The sequence below is a fragment of the Hippoglossus stenolepis genome, chromosome 1, assembly GCF_022539355.2.
Source record: "Hippoglossus stenolepis isolate QCI-W04-F060 chromosome 1, HSTE1.2, whole genome shotgun sequence".
NCBI classification, from domain to species: domain Eukaryota; kingdom Metazoa; phylum Chordata; class Actinopteri; order Pleuronectiformes; family Pleuronectidae; genus Hippoglossus; species Hippoglossus stenolepis.
In genome coordinates, this window is record NC_061483.1 from 10,936,682 (window position 1) to 10,954,774 (window position 18,093).

Sequence of the window (18,093 nt, forward strand, 5' to 3'; positions counted from 1 at the left end):
CAGCACAGAGGACGGGACGAGCTAAAAGGCTGAGCCTCCTCTCCCCCTGAAAGGTCGACCCCTCTATCTGTGAGATCTATTGACTCAGGCACAGCTTATGCTCCTCACACATTTATTTGGGCTGTGGCATATTTAAAGGTCCTTTATTCAGCTGACACCACCGAGATTAGAGGGCAAACGGGAGCTCGTTCTCACTCACACTGAATTAAATCTTGTTGAATGATGGAGAGTGTATGACTACTCCGTATGAAAAAATACTTCGGAGCTAAATGAGGTCAAATCAGCAGTTACTGTCATCAGATGGTAGGTTGTGTTTAAAGGTCAACTATTAAAATCAGCATAATGAAGGATCCTTACAATCAAAGGCATTCTGAATGTAATGGGACACCTTCTATATAGTTGTATTCAAAATGCAAAAGTAGGTTACCAACTGTCAGAGGATTCTCTGGATACTTCTCCCTGCTTGTTATAAACTACATCATATCTTAAATCACCTCTTGCAATCTATTGTACTTAGAAAAAAAAAATAGCTGAGAACTTCATTACAAAGTGACGCCTCACTTCACCTCACATAGAAAGTGATTGCATATTTAACAGTGCTGGTTTAGAGATGACTCGAGGTAATCAAAAAAATGATTGCCAGCTTATTTGATGATCAATGATCTACTCCAAATATTTGGAGGTTCTCAAATGTGGAGATCATACAGCTTTTTTGGTCGTATCTAATCTGTTTGAAGATTTTACCTTGGGCCCTTGGAAATTATAAAGAACTTTTCACTCTACTTTGTTTCATTAAGAATCGAGAAAAATAATCAAGGCTTTACTGATTATCACGCTGTTAACTACTAATGAAAATGATTGGTAGCTGCAGACCTGGTGTCCGTCACTTTAATCTTGACATAATTAACAGTTCTAAAAGGACCTTGGTCATATCCTGAATGAAACCACAATCAACGCCGGCTATTTAACCTGAGGACATGATTAATGATAATGGGTTATTATGATGACTCAAGACATTAAATAATGAACGCTTGAGAATTTTTACAGGCGAGTTTGCAAAAGCCGTTTGAGGTGTTATTACATGTCAAGATAAATCCAGGAACTAGAAGTAAACCCAATTACTGTGTTAAACCACATCTGTCTCCATGTTGAAGTGGGAAAAATGCATCAAGCTCGATTGATCTTACTGCTGCTCTGCCATCTGGATCTACTCTCCATCACCCAAATCACCCACTTTCAACTATTTCCACTGGGGCTTGAGACCCAAATTGAATATGTCCAAACAAGATGACACAGATAATTCCCACCATCACTTCGACCATATGTTGCCACACTCGGAGGCTGCAGAAAGATTTTCTAACTTTCAAATAACTTCCAGAGTTGGAAAACTGCGTGACACTAATGGATAGATAAATATATGGTTCACAGCTTGGTGTGTGTGTGTGTGTGTGTGTGTGTGTGTGTGTGTGTGTGTGTGTGTGTGTGTGCGTGTGTGTGTGTGTGTGTGTGTGTGTGTGTGTGCGAGGCACCGAGGTGAGGCTTACCGTGCCGAATCAAATCAGACATTTCTTCAAGTTCATAATTTGATGGTGCACTCGTCAAAGTGATATGACGTCTGCCCTACTTTTAGCCTGCACACTTGAGACATGACAGAAGTGTAGGTGTTAATAAACACACTTTACATGTATAGGACGATATACTGACTGTGATGTTTGCAATTATCACCTCTTGCTTTTATCAAAAACTCCCAGCACGGCAGACACAGAATGGAATTAAAGTGTCAAGTGTTTTAAATATTAATCACATTTACATTTTGCTCAGTGTGTCTTTAATCAAAGTGGTATCTCTATTGTGTGACTAGATGCAGTACTGTGACTGAGGGGACACAATGCTGGTGTTCGAAATCCAAAAGGGGAAAGGAAATAGTTGTTTTTGCACCTTTCTTCTCTATTTTCCTCCAAACATCTATGGCTAAATGTTCACAAAGATGATAAGTGCTGGAGGCATTCCATTTCGCACAATGACAGAATTGCACCAGCCAGGTGCTGTGCTCAACAACCAGTCGGGATAAATGAGAAGCTATTACTGAGCTGGAAATATGGAAAGGCAATATCTCAAATTGTAGGAAATGGGCATGAACTTACACCATGACTCAACAGATGTGTAAAAAGAGATTATCGTTCCAATCATGGGAACTGCACACTATTGACATGCAGCATGAATGAACAGATTTTTTTTTCCAGTTGCTAAAGCTTCCTTTAAAAGATACAGTGTTTTCTAACTTAACAATTAATTATGTAGACTATAGCGCATGAAAATCACCATTACACTAGAGGGAATTCAGAAGAGATGGGAAACCACTGTATACACAGATGATATATAGCTGCCCAGAAGTGAAGGCAAAGCATCTTGATCGCCCCCTGTTGGCTGGCTGCAGTGTAGCTAATATATCCTGCCTCCTTCATGTTAGTGGATGGGACAAGAACCAAACAAAAAAGTCAAACTTCATGTCAAGTACATTTTTCTTAAAGATGGTTGTCTGTCATTTTAGATATTTCACGGTGATGTATGTCCATTCTTCCAGTAAGTTTGGTTTCACTTTGTTATGTGATGCAATGAAAACATGGTGAAACATCATGAATGACAACTGAGACTGACTTGTAATTGGGACAGCACGTGTATCGACGGGATTTCGCATTCGTGGCTCCATCCCCCGATCACTACTGTGCAAGATAGCAGCATTTGTATTCTGGAATATTTTAGCTTTATTTTTGGATAGAGGGAGGAAGTGGAGATACGTCGTCCATCTTTATATACTGTCTGAGACGTGTGTGCAGATTGTAAGTCCTGGCCAGTCTTAAATAAATCTAATTCAATTATTTTAATTCTAAAATTTAAGAATAAAACCCAAACTGACCCTGTTCACAGAAGCATTGCTGTCACCCATAATATTTTTTTTCTTATTTCATGCAAACACTGCCTTTTTAACGCAGACAAAATCTATATTATTTATTACAGAAAGCACTTATACGGCATTTACCAAAAAAAGTCAATTTCTACCTTATCATCCCAAACAGTGAATATCAAGTTTTCCATCTATTGTAGTCAGGCATCCTCAAATATGCTTTGAAATCTGATCAGCACACGACCTGCTGCACTCGCTCCCTCCGATGTACAGGCCGGAGCACTCATGTTGAGCTTTTTATAAACCACAGTCTTTTTCCCACCTGACGCCTCACTTCTGCACCTTGTATAATTCTAACCTTCTTTCTTATGCATTAACGCTTTAATGAGCACTTCTGCTCTTTCTCGACTACACACCCAGCATCTGAAACCAATATGCACAATCCCAGGTTGCAGGCTCTCCTGGTAAATGTCAAAGGTAAGATGTTGTACCAGTCGAGCACTTGAGAGGAGCTTATGGCCACTATGGCTTCAGTCATGCATGAGGTATATTAAAGCATACCCACAATATATTGTATGGGGTCTTGCCTCTGTTATGGATGATGCCTGGGACAGATTTCACGAACAAAAATCGCACTAGTATTGTATATGGAGATTAGAAAATGATAGCATGTGATTTTCCAAATCACCCTTTGAAAGAGATCTTACACAGAGGCTCATAAGGTGTTTATGAATAATAGGAATTGCTGTTTACAGATTCTGTTTGCCTCTTTTTACCCTTGTATTAAAAACGATAAAGATAAAGGACATCATACTCATATCACAGCTGGATCATATCTCATACAAGAGTTCAATACATCACTATAATATCAATTCAATTTTTTTTACTTCTACCAGTATTATTTAATGATGGATATAACAATCTTTTCCTCCATTAAGGCTCCAGTTAAATATGAAGCAAATGAGGTATAGAAACATACGCTTGACAGAAAGTTAAAATGTATGACTGTGCAGCACCTGCCATTTGAGGAACTGCTGCTGGCAAGTTATTTGACAGACGCTTTTTCAAGTGCGGCATGTACCTGGTCTACACTCTGCTGCTTCCAGGAAATAGCCACGGCCTCACACTGGGACTCTGACCAAAGCTGTCACCTTCTCCCGTCCAGCTCCCATATATTACCAGACTAACTATGAGCCATACAGTTGAAAGCATGTACAACTTTGAATAATATTACACATTTCCCCAAGTAAATTTAGAATTTAGCATTAAGCTACTGATAAATATCCCGAAAACATTTCCTGATTATCAAAAATTCAACTACTGGAGGTTTTTATTTTACACAATCAACAGTTATAACAGCAGGAAAAGTAAAATGATTTAAGGATTTTATCAGTTTAAACCTAATATTTTTGTAAACTTCTTACTTCTCACTCAATCAATAAGGGATTTGTTAATTTTCTTCAGGGTCCAGATGGTTCAAGTCATATCTGCATCACAAGCTCCGATCATACAAATGTCCAGCAGCTGAAAAGACCCACACCAGAAGAACCAATGCCCTTAGATTAAATTTGTGTCACTATATCCGTGCATATGTTTTTGATCAGTTGATTTCTCGATGGTGATTAAACCGCAAGCATTCGTAAACTGAACAATTCAATGTTTCGGGTGAGAGTAGGAGGAGACATGCGGTGAGGTTAAAGCCTTGCACCGGTGCTCTGGATCCAGCATCCTAACTGGTGCATGACTCCATTCCTAAACATAACAGCTGGTGGTCTGGAGAGCCTGAGGTAGAGCCCCGGGGTGTGAGATGACCAGCCCACTCATTTACCGGCAGCTTGCACAGGGGACAGGAAACAGTGGGGTTCTGGGAGCGGGAGACGAGGTTGGCTTCTTTTCAGATTCAAGCCCCCTCCAGGAGCCAACAAGAACAAGGATGTGCCAAGACGCGTCACAATGGCAGATGTTCCTCATGCGACACATGAAGAAATGTTCGACAGATGTAAACACTGGACATTAGGCCCGTGACTCATAAATCTCAATCAGCCTTTCCATAATCCCTCCACCTCCTTTCAAACAGGCCTTGAGTTAATGGAAGTGAAACTGGGGAGGCTGCAGATTCTCCATCAGGCCTCATCAACATTCTCGGCGCAATGAGACTTCAAACCCGTCCTCTCCTGACTTTAAGGTTATGAGAGCTTGTCACATTTGTCATGATTGCAAGACTCCCTGGAGATGCACTATGTGGCCCCATTCAAATCAGTGGTGTGAGCCTACTGAGCTTGGATATCTCTCACTGCAAGGCTGCTCTACGCTCTCATCAGCCACAAGGATAGGTGATTTAAACGAACTGTGAGCTCACCCCTGCTGCACTTCTTTAGTTCCAGATGAATCCCGACGCCGTTCCGCGGCACTTTGCGAGTCACACGTTCGATCAAGCTTCATTAGCAGCCAATTTTATCAAATAATACCTACTCCAGTTATGCAGGAAGAGAGAAAGACTGGCACACATGTTTTTTCAAGCAATCTGAACTTTGAGCAGTAGGTAAAGAAGCATTTCTAGCACTTTTTAATAACTCAACTGCAAAAGCTCCTCTGCCTTTTGCAGGAATCATCCATCACAGCATCCATTAACATCAGTATAATTTTGGCTCTCACAGATCAGTGAAAGGAGCACTGTGTGTGTATACCGGAGTAAAAAAAGGAAATGAGGGGTGAAGGAGCATAGGGTAGACCTCTGACACACACAGGAGTGTCATTATACTCCCAGAGGCCTTTCACTGCAGAGTCTATTATTTAATGTTAGAAATTTAGCCCAGAAATGTGACCCGGGGTTAAGATCAGCCCTCTCCATTTTTGCATTAACACAAAAATTCTAACAATCTACAATTAGTCTTTCAACCTCAAAGCCGTAAACGAGATCGCACTAAACTGGGTCATGAGCTCGTGTAATTTCCTAATTTACAACGGGAACAACGCGCTTTCTTTGCATTTCCTGTCCTTGGTAACTACTCCTCTTCAAAAACACAATTTCCTATTCTCTTGTTACTAGGTGAGCCATCATCATCTTTTCACTTGAGAGGCGCAGTCGTGCAGTCGGGACTCTGCTGACACGAGCTACTGTTACTTACTGTCCCCGCAATTTAGATAAACAATTTACAGCCAAAGAATATTTGAGCGAACCATTTTTCCTGCTGTCCTATAAATGTAATGGCGAACATGTGCATATGACTTATAGCGCAATCTCATGAAAATAACCCAAACACAAAATGAACTGATGGCCCCAACAAATGGCGTCTGTGCAGCCTGAGCCTTATTACTCTGCGCCGTTATTGTCCAAGGAGCTTTAAAAAGGCATCAGGGTGGGACAGATATGAACTGGACCGCTGGACACCAAATCCACCCCACACAAGACAGACCCCAACAAATAAAGCACGTCCTTCTTTCTGAGTAAAGTTTGCTTAAAACATTTTTGGCTGTTTAAGGGAAATGGCTTATTAAAATGAAAGAATATATCCACGTCTCGTTTTTGAAAGGTTTTCGATAGGAATGAATTCTTCTGCTGTCTGAGAGCCACACACATGCTGATAAACACAGAGTTGGTCTTGGGATTTGTTGACAGCAGTAAAATTACAGTGTCTCCAGCCTCTTTCTTCACTACTTTTTGAAGACACTCCTTCATGACCTTACATAAAAGTTTGCCTCGTTTTTCAGCCCTTGCTTTTTTGACTCTAACTGCTTCATTGGTTCGGTGACAAAAGCATCACTATATTTAGCGTCTCGAATGATGTTCACAGGCCTTAAAGTTAGACACTGGTGTACGGCTGTGGTTTTGTTTGTTCTAAAAGATGTCTGCATGTTGGAGGACCTGCACTATTGATTTTGATACGTCAAAGGCCCCCTGTGGTTTCGCTACAGTGAAACCATCACCGGGGCCTTTCGGGGGTAGGAGCTGTCTATGTTTCTCAAAAACACAACAACAGTGTCATCGTCAAGTCTGTAACGTCGGTTTTCGCCATCGTCGTCTGCATCCGTTGACAGCGTTTGATGTTTCCATGACAATTCTGGCACATCGTGTTTATCTGTGCTTAATGCTTGTTTACTTCCAAGTCTCTGAGGGGCAGCTTATTTAGCAAATCACATCAGCCGTGTGTGCTTGTCTGTGTCTGAAAAACAAAAATAAAAGGTCCCCGGAGTGATATGTATTTGCATCCTTGACACTTCGATATGATATACCCATGTGGGTCCCCCCCCCGCTCTGTGTGGCTTTCTCTCTCAGCCTTATCATTGGTGTCAAGCATGGGACCTCTATTCAGAGACTACCCTCCAGAGGCAAGAAGGCACTGTGGGCAAATAGGAGCACCATGAACACAACAGAACACCCTGGTTCTCTAACATACATAATGAATCCCGGTAACACCAACAACAACACACCCGCCTGGCTGGAGGGGGAAAACGGGAGAAGTGATTAGTGTTGCCTGTGTAGTAAACAGTATGTTTTACATGGCTTCAGGTTTATCCTAGGGGTCTCCCTTAAATAGACCTTAGTAGGAAGGCAGCTCTGTGATCGTGAAGGCCCACCCACTATTCCCCGATGTCAACAGTTATGTGACAATGTGACCCCGACATCCCTCAACAACATTCTTGCATCACCCTCATCTGCTGGGGGGGGGCATTTTCCCAGGGGAGGAATAGCACACGTAATTATTACTCGTTACGTCCTTTGGCAGTTTTTCTTTTACTCGTGTGTGAAGGAGAGAAGCAAAGTTGAAGGCATTTTTCATTTTTCTAGTAACAATGGAGCACAGCATGTAGCAACTCCTGCAACAATAACCACACCACATCCAATTCAAGGACTTTGCAGAGTCTTAATAGGCCCAGACACATGAACACAGTCATTAAACTGTTAGTGGTTGATATTCTCATTGCACCAGCAGCTAGTTTAAATTTAAAGATGAATCCCAAGTGGATCACTTTAATCAAAATGTCTGAAATCAATGAATGTTTTAATTCCCTACTCTATCTTGAACCATTTCTTCCAGTTGAATATGACAAATTTGCTGTCACACATATTTACTGATAACAGTGCGGAGGTAATTCATCTTCTGACACATTGGCAGGTGAGGTAAACTATAAACCTAATAAATGCCACCGATGCATGATGACCAACTATTTCGAACGAACGTCTCTGGCATGCAAGAGCAGAGGGAGACGAGCAGCTCACACACTCTGAGCAGCAGGCATTGAAATAATTTACAATAGAACTGATTTGTGGATATTCCTCACTTCACCCCCCCGATGATCTGAATAACTCGCCACTGCACGGGGCCGCTGTTGTGCTGCGCTGCACTTATCAGTTATGAATGTTTTTCACTGTGCGAGAAAATGGACCTTTGAACGTCCCGTCTCCACGGCTGGATCCCGTCAGCTAACACGAGGAGGGCAACCTGAACCGTAAATCGGCTTGGACTTCAATGTTTGATTTAGAGTTTGGGTTTAGTCGGCAGGCCAGGCAGGTTCAGTCAATATGCTAATTTATATGCGTTTAATTCTTCAGTCAATGATCGCAGAAATGGCGAGTTTGTCACCTTTGTAAACAGACTCCAGGATTGACAACACAGGAGGTTGTGATCAGCAACAGGTTGGACTAACACCCCTAATCAAAGGCTGGTCCAGTATTTTAATTTGCTTGTTTGTTATATGATCACAGGAACTGTATCATAAGATCATTTTTATAAAGTAAAAAAGTGACGCCTTTGCTTCACTTCAATTTGTATTTTTTACAGTCCATTTATATTTATTCTTCTCATTCAATGCTTTTTCGGGGGGGAATCTACAAACCTTTAAGGATTTCAAGGACCCGTGGGAACCCTGGGTCGATAATCCCTCATGTTCAGATGGATTACATCCTACCCGACTACCTCCTCATATCCCCCGAGCGCCTCTCTCACCTCACAGTTATGATTTCAACACATGGTCAGTCAAGGATGCTGTCCGTGCTGATATGCTCTCTTTGACTGAGTTTGTTTATATTCCTGCTTATATTTCTATGATCTCACATTACTCTCCATACTAATCCCTGGACATATAATCACATCCGCCCTTTAACTTCTGGCCGTTATTTTCTAGTTCCTCTCGAGGCTTGAGAGGGTAGAGATCCTTAATCCCCCTTCCATTACTGGTTTAGTCCCTCAGTTGATTGAAAACTGGAAAAAGTGCAATAGCAGTCTCCTACGCTGGCCCGGGGCTTTTCACACTTCCCAGACAACACCATACATGGTGCTGAGGAAGGCTTCCAGGAAGCTGCCGACCTTATGCATTTCAGGCATGAACGCCTGCCAGGGTTGACACATTCTTCAGGTCAGTACAACTGACAGACATCCTTATCGACCAAATCTGACAAAAGGTTGAAAATTACCGCTGGAAGATCGACAATCAAATTGATTTGGATGTTCCACGCACCAGATCCGTGAAAAAGCAAAACACTTTTTGTCATTTTCTACCCCAATAGAAATGCTTAAAGAAAAGGAAGACCCAAAATAACTTTGGGGGGAGGCTTTCTTTTTTGTGTATCTCTAAACTGCAGCAAACACACACACACACACACACAGACACACACATACACACACCCTAATCTCCCTCACATCTCATTAACTCTTCTCTCTGAAGATGTATACAGGCTGGCAAGAGACTTATTTCCAATTTGGTGGTGCCCAGAGCATCTTAATGGGCTTTGGAAAAGATGCCCCACAGAATTTTTATATGGATATTTCCTGGGTTGGGCCTTTTCGAGTGGTATTCCCTAACTTTCACTCAAAGTCTCATGCCATTGCATTATGTAGTAATTAGGCATCTGGCTGTGAGCGCATTCAAAATGATTTGGCAAAGGTGCCTAACATGATAACTAAATTGAAAAACACAAATGTAGAGCAGTTTAACAGTTGATTTAGTTTTGTGCCATTGTGCACAACCCGAACAGACATCACTCAAAAAATTACGCCTCAAACATTGACTTTATGTTTTCCAATTACATATTGAATTTCCATGTAATTTTAACAAAAAGGGGTCAAATTTTATGAACAATTTTATATCATGCTGAGTGAATAAATCAAGCAACTGGAGGGCGAATTAATTAAATAAAGTTAAACTTGCATATAAATATATAAATTAAACAATTTATTTAATAAAATCATTCTTGCAAGTAACAAAAGAATACACCAATTTCTAATGTACAGAAACACACACACACACACACACACACACACACACACACACTTATATATTATAGAAATTAAATCCCAATCAGATGAAGCACATCTTTGACAGCCTCATGAGAATCCTACATTTAGGTGTTAATAAGTGTTGTGTTGTGCGGTTCAGTTTAACACCCACAGAGATGTACATGTTGAATAATCTTGAATGCTGACAACAATAATTGTGCTGTGAGCTGAGGGTTCACGAGGGTGCTCACATTCATTAAAGTACAAACAGTGAAGATCTGTGACATCTGGGTTGTGTTTAAGGGAAGTGGGGAAACTGCACACAGCCCACAACCTGCAAACAGCCAAGCACAGACCCCAGTGATCAACAGAGAGAGCCGTGGCATCAGCAATTCACATGAGGAAAAAGGATAATGTAATGCATAACAGCTAATAGCTGTTCTGTTAAGTTGCTACAGATGAACCCCAAAGGTAATTGTTATGCTTGAAAGGCAATATAAGTCTCAGGCACTGCATAAATAGGAACTGCAGCACATCAAGTGATTTTGTTTCAAAGCCATAGCAAAGAGCCGGGTCCACCCATGAGGATCCCGACTGCTCTGTGTTAGTAGATGTTGATATTAACAGCAAAGCCTCAGAGCAAGAGCTCCGTGGCAGGGCTGACTGAAACACTCAGGAGCCGTTGTGTTTATGAACAAAGGGCTGACAATCAAGCAGCATTGTGTGTGTGTGACACTATACTAACGTCTGACACATGCACACAGGGGTGATCCTCGCAGGCAAACGGTATCGTTGGCTGACTGCATAAACCCACCAGGCAGGCGATGGTAAATTGACAACGCAGACACGGAAGCGGAGGATTCACAAGCTTAACCTGGTTTGTTGTAATGAAGCTGTCTAACAGCCACTTGTAGACATTGTTCTGACTCACCTCACGTACAGGCATGTGGTTCAGTGCAACTACTCTACACAACCCACATGCTCTTTGCCATGAATCCCGGCTGTCTTCCAAGAGGTCTCTTACTGTACCAGTCAGACTTTTCTTACTAGCCTCCACTTCCTTTGTTCAAGCTGAGGCACAAAGGAGTCCTTAAGCAAAAAAGAGATAGTAGCACCCAATGAAGTGGGCAGTATGGTTGACCTCCATCCAAGTCTGCTAACTCTGCCAATTACCTTATCTGCGTCAGAGTCAAAAAGTTATTTCAATCCCAGACAGAGAGTATGGATGATGACAGTTTGCCGTGCACAACAGGGAGTGCCGCTGAGCACGTATTGCATCTCCTCATGGTGACACGTTATGTGACTCAGACGTGGTGGGAGACCGTGTGCCAAATGTCACTGAGAAAAACATATTGAGCAGTTAAACCTCGCATGGTAAGCACAGAAAAAAATCTATCCTCCCACAACAACTTCTGAACTTAACACAGATTTAGATGAAAAAGAAAGCGAAAGGCACAAAGGAGTGATCCGGCCTCCTGGTGTCATCCTTGAAACATTAATTTTAGGTTTCTGCTCCGTTGGCTTGCCGGGTTCTTTGAGTTCTGGATATGTTTTATGACTTTGGAGCCCATGAGACCCATTCAAACGCCGCTCTGACACTTAAATAATGGATGGTCTACAAATTTTAGAAAGTCTTTTTTTTCCCATCAGCCTGGATGCTCACGTATCTGAGACTTATGGTGCTCAATGTGGTATTCCTCACGGGAGCATTCTCTGCTCAGTTTTGTTTTTGTTATGAATGCTTCCACTGGGAAACATTATTAACCATCACCATGTCAAATACGGTTTTATGCTGATGATACACAATTGTTCACATCTGTTTGGCCAAATGGTCTCGTTGCTTGTCTCACGCACATGAATGTATGGATGGGTAAACACTTTAAGAGACTAAATGAGGAGAGAACTCAAATTATTTTAATTGGACCCAAAGCACCTAGAGAAAAACTGCGCTGGAGGATTGGTGGTCTCAGAAAACAGATTAAAACACACACAGACCAGAGTGATTCTTAACTCATCTTAAAATTTTAATTGTCATTCTAAAAAATGTTGTTAAAACATCAGATTTCTTATCTCAGGAATACCTCCCGTGTCATCTTTAATTCAGAGGGATGCTGAAATGCTTATTCACACTTTTATTAATGGCCATTTAGAGGACTGTAATTTCCCTTTTTACTGGATTACCCAAAAAGTGTATGAGAAAACTGCAGCTTCTCCAGAATCTAAAACAAGTAATTGTATCACATTAGCCCACTGACAAAGACACTGCACTGCCACCTGTATCTTCAAGAATTGCTTTTAAAGTTCTTCTATTTGTTATAAAGCTTTTAAATGATCTTAACCTTCCCTGAATCAAAGATCTTATGTTCCAGCCAGATGACTTAAGTGCTGCACAGCTTATCTTTCAAAATGTTCTGCCTGGGTCTCGTAGCAGTACCAGTGAGGCCGCCTTCTGTTGTTATGCCCCTAAACTATAGAGCACACTGCCTCTGGATATTAGAAGGTGACCTCAATATTTTTATAATATTATTCTGGTTTTTAATTGAAGTAATGATAGAGCCTTAGTCGTTTCAACCAATGGTTTTCCATTCATATTTTTGTATATGTGGTTATTTTATTGCATTGGTTTTTCAGTTTTCATATTCATTCATTTCATATTCTTTGCTTTCATTAATTTACTTGTCTTTTAACTAATTTGTATTTGACAGTTTAATGTTTTCTCTTGCTATGTAAATCACTTGAAGCTGTGTGTTCGCATGAAAGCTGCGACATACATAAAGTTGAGTCGCTGAGTAAATGTGCCTCATCAAACGGGTCTGAAAAACATGCACGAGAATTTAGAAAACAAATGAATCTGTCATAATTAGTTGGCAATAACTTGTCCATTTCATTTGTTATTGCCGCTCCCTTCATCTCTATCAGACATTTTCTTATGTACAAATACTTTTACACACTTTTCCATTAAGTTGAAAACTGTTTCTTCTGATCAATTGTTGTAAATACAGTTGTTTTTTATTGTTGTGTTCAGTTACACGCGGCATCTACTGCACTTCTGTCCGTCCTGCAAGAGGGATCCTCACATGTGGCTCTCTGAGGTTTCTACGTTCTTTCCCCCTGTTAAAGGTTGTTTTTTTTGTAGTTTTTCCTTACTCTTGTTGAGGGTTAAGAACAGAGGATGTCGCACCTTGTTAAGCCCTATGAGACAAATTGTGATTTGTGAATATGGGCTTTACAAATAAAATGTTATTAATTGAAAAACTGCATGAGCTTAATGTTTAAATAAAGTTAGAGAGTGGACTGGATGATTAGACGACTGTATTTCAATATTGAAAAAAACTAGCATCTGTAGAAACATATCTGTTTGTCAGCGCTTAAATAATGTAGCTCAGCCTGTCAGTAGCAGAGAGCTGTGGAAATAATTTCCTTATGCAAATGGAAGCTTAAAACCTGAAGAAGCATCTTCTACAGACGTATTAAACCTGTGTTTTGTATCTAGAGGGAAACCAATAGCATGACACAGCAACTGACGGAGGGATGAGCGGCAGTGGTGCTTGTGCAGCTTAGCACACGTTTGTATTAGCATAGCTAATTAGGCATAATTGGGCGCTTTCTACTATCACATCTCCTGAGGCCTATATATAACCTCTGTTGTATTTATGCAGAGGTTATTTGCAAACAACAAAATCCAATTACACTCAGTGTATGTGCTGTACATGAATTGTAATTAGCATTTGATCACAGCCCCAAAAACATGTTGATAAATAAGGTGACTAACAGATCAGTCATTGACTTTAACTTGCATAAGAGAAAAGTTGCGTGACTTCGAATCATAAATGCTAAAAACTCCACATTATTCAAATAAAAGTGTGTCCAAGTATTTCTTAATCATTTAGAATTTTTTTATCCAACACAATCTGAATCGTTGTTGTGGTAAATGGAGCCTGTCCAGGGCTCCAGGAGGTGGAAGCCAACAAAAAGTCTGTGGTCAAATACTGGACCACTGCTTGATTTTCATTTCGAGCTGAACTGTCAAACTAAATAAAAAAACAACTGCAAGTCCAAGATTCTGTCTCAGAAACTTGGACTAAAAACAAGCAGCTTAAAACAATCTAAAAAACTCTGAATAAATAATCCAAATATAAACCAGATGTCAAAAATTGTGAAATGAACCATGCTCATAATCCAGTACTAAATATGTTGTGCAAATGTCGAGCTCGATCTGACGACTCCACGTCAGGATTACTTCCAGACAAGAATTCTGACAAGTTAAACTAATGTTTAAGGAATCTTTGGATCCGCTGTACAAAACTGCTTCACGGCCGACAAAAAAGAGGAAGGAGGGCGACACCAGACGCCACCGTGTCGGTCTAACTCTGTGTACTCTGTCATGTCGGACACATAATAATAATGAAATAATCACGATAATGCAGCAGCAATGGATTACTTCCTTTAAACTTGTCTCATGTATGAGTTTGAGTGTCTGGTCTTTTTGCACATTGCTTTTAGAATGATGTGTCGTCACTGGAGCCGAATCAGTGCAAACACAAATCTGTCTTTTCCTTTTTATTTGAAATCAGATTTTAAGACTTTGCTCCTTCGCTCCCGATGCAGACTTCACACAATCAAGGTCGGTTTGCTGTATTTGAATTGTCTGACCGGTCAACAGGGACCCTATCAATGACATTTTTCATTATTTTTTCTTGTAGTTCACTCCCCAACTAGATGACACTGCATTTGAAATAGACAGGATCCCTCACTGAACAGACACTGAAACAGACTTACACACGCACATGTTCAATCAGTAAGAAAACTATCAAATTCCCATCGAACCGAAATCATGTTGGAACCGAATAAGGCGGCTCTATGATCATTACAGCCTGACACTGCCAATTACAAATACAATTTCTCTATTTTGTCTGTAAGAGGCAATAGAGGGATTAACTTCGGGCCTCTCCGCTTCCCCTCTTCCCTCTCGTGATGCAGACTATGTTTACTGACTAATCTCCTTTTCCTGCTTTGACCACAATGTGATTACCAGACACATAAGAGATAATAAAACCATATCTCAGCTGTACCAAAAAGCATGAATTAAAACCTAAGCTGTCGCCTTGAGGAATATCGAAAAGCGGAAAGGAGAAAAAAGAAAAAAAAAAAGAAGAATCCCCACAGTAAGAGGAGTATTTGGTGCTGAGTGCATACAGCCCCCTACTGGTAAACACTGTTCACCATTTAGACAAATACAACACGACAAAGCTCCATGATCTTCTGTTGAATACGAGCAACAGGTTTTTCGCAGCCAGTTTCCAAAACCCATCCTGGTGCCAAGGTTGCAAAATTCCGTCTCTATTTGAGCAGCTCTATTTATAAATGATCTAAAATGCTGGACGTCTGCCATTAAATTATAAACCGAGGTGTCAAATATGATTGTCAGGTTGTTATTTCTGCTGTTAAATGTTTTCCCCGAGCCCATTTAACATTTTACAACCTGAGGGTGAGGGCAGGTCATTGAGGAGAGCCAAAAACTCACATATGACGAAAAAACGGGTGAAAGGTAACAAGTGTGTTTTGCTGGTTTGGGTGGGAATAAGGTTTAAGTGCTGCCCTTATAAATGTTAAGTATTAAACATGTGAAACAAATACTTGGATGAATTTACTGATGATTAAAGATGACTGATGCTTTTGCACAAGTGTATTATTAGTTGTATGCTGACTATGGATGTTTTTATTTTTATTTATATTGTATGTAAAGCACTTTGAGCTGGATTTCTTGTATGAAAGGTGCCATACAAATGAAGTTTTTAATATTAGTAGTAAATACAGTGTTTGGTGTCTATTTAATAGAAGTGAAGGTGGGTTGCTGTGATTTACCAATAAGCAATGTAAAGAACAGGCTGGATCCCTCTGACATTTAAATAGGAAAAGTCATATTGCCCATAAATCCACCTCCCTGCATTGATCAGCGTGTCTCTGACTCATCACACAGACTTGGATCAAAGCTCAACACACATACATTAAATCCAGACCAAGTGTCTCCCATGCAATGTGACATGCTGCAAAAACCACACTCATGGTTTAGATGATGCACAGGTTCGGATCCCACCGAGAAGAGGCTGCGAGGGTGAACAAGATGCTCAGAGGTTGCAGGGTAAGGAAGCTCATAGTTCAGACTGTGTGATAGTTGAATTAACGTGTGTGTGTGTGTGTAGGGGGGGGGAGAGAGAGGGCGACGATCCGCCGAGCTTCAAACCCACCTGATATCTCCTGATGAGGCACATTGACGAGGCTGAAGCCTTTGGCGTTGTAAGCTTGTCTCACCTCGCTACAGCTCCGCGCTTTGCTCTCGCCGGCACATGACAGGGACAGCAGCAGCATCGGCAGAGTACATAAGGCGACTTGCAGTTTCCACATCGCACACATCGGAGGAATCCTCGATGGTGTTGCTCCGTCAGGATGAAAAAAGAAGAAGAAGAAGAAGAAATCCAGATGTGCGACGGGGAAGGCGCGATGTCAGATGTTCATTTAAAAAAAAAACAAATGAAAGATAATAATCACTCCTCACTTTGCGTCCTGGTGCGTCCACCTCATCGTAAAAAAGCTTCGTATGTTCCCCTTAGAAATTAAAAAAGAAAAAGAAAAACACAAACACACAGAGAGCGCAGGGAGTCCGCCTGCCCTCAGTCCGCCTGGAGAAATCCGCGAGAGGAGCGCAGACGCTACCTGGTGCTCCCTGTGCCAACAACTTCTCCCGCACACACACACACGCGCCCACAGTCAGACAGAGAGGGGGAGAGAGAGAGAGAGAGAGGGGGGGAGAGAGCAGCCCCGTGTGCTGGTGTCGGTGTGTGTGAGGGAAGAGAGACGCAGCGGAGACACGATGCTCGGAGACGGAGGGCAGAGCAAAACACGGAGTGGAGTGGCTGCGACTTCGGCGGCGCACATCACATCCAGGGGCGCGCACTGTCCTCCGCCTTTATGCATCCCTGCTAATGCGCACAGCCGCACACGTGCTGGGGGCGCGCGGGGAGGGTGTGTGTGTGTGTGGGGGGGGGGACTCCAGACCGCAGGAACGACGACCACACGCACACACACACACACACCATTCAGTGTCCTCAGTTAATAGTAACCTATGGAATCATATAATGTTGATCATCGAATTATTGATCCTTCTTTTTTCATGTCTTTGATTTTATTGTAAAGCACTTTCAGCTGCATTTTGGGTATAAAAGGTGCAGTATAAAAATAACATATTATTATTAAAACTTCAATTTACGCTGCCTCACACGTGCTACTCCAGCAATACACTGAAAAAAGATAATTGTTGGACCAACTTAAAAAAATGACTTCAATTAGTATTGCACGAATAAAATTGTTAGTTTTTTTCATTTTAGGTTAGCAATTTAGTAGATATAATTTATTAACTTTAAATTGAACAAAATGTAATTCATTCAACTAGTGTCGACTTTGATTTCTTAGATTTGTGGGTAAGCCAGGCCTGACAGACATAAACAGGACGTGTTTACTTGACTGACTGATTTTTTGCTCCTGATAGAAAGTTGTGGTTTTAAACTCTTCTTTATCAGCCGAGAATGACAAACAGCAAAACATTTTACAAATCTGAGGTAGATCAGTAATATCTGACAGATCAATGATGCGTCTCCACGTCCTCCCACAAGCCTGAAGGGAAGCCGAAATATCACAGATATATACGAATGCTGCCATCTTGTGCATTTGGAGCCAGAGTCTGTGGGGTAGTGATTGGTCGATGCAGCCCCTAAGGTCCCCCCCCCACAATACACACGATCGGTCATATCTCAGGTCAGTTATGTGTTTTACCTCCTCACTGTGCTTGCAGAATTATATTGATATAAATTGGACTTATTATATAGCAATAATTATTGATATTGTTGAATCGCACAGCCCCAGTGTGAAGTAATCCTCTCCTCCTAATAGACACCCTTTTTGCCTAATGTTAAA

At 41.3% G+C, this 18,093-nt stretch overlaps 1 protein-coding gene across 2 annotated transcripts in view; it reads right to left on the reverse strand.

Moving 5' to 3' along the window:
- gpc6a (glypican 6a) overlaps positions 1-17,055 on the reverse strand; it is a 126,894-nt gene extending 109,839 nt beyond the window's left edge. For both annotated transcript variants that reach the window (XM_035152305.2, XM_035152296.2), the window contains exon 1: positions 16,371-17,055. In XM_035152305.2, coding sequence (XP_035008196.1) covers positions 16,371-16,536 — 166 coding nt within the window. In that variant the 5' untranslated portion in view covers positions 16,537-17,055. The remainder of the gene's footprint in view (positions 1-16,370) is intronic.
- Positions 17,056-18,093: the final 1,038 nt, after the last annotated feature.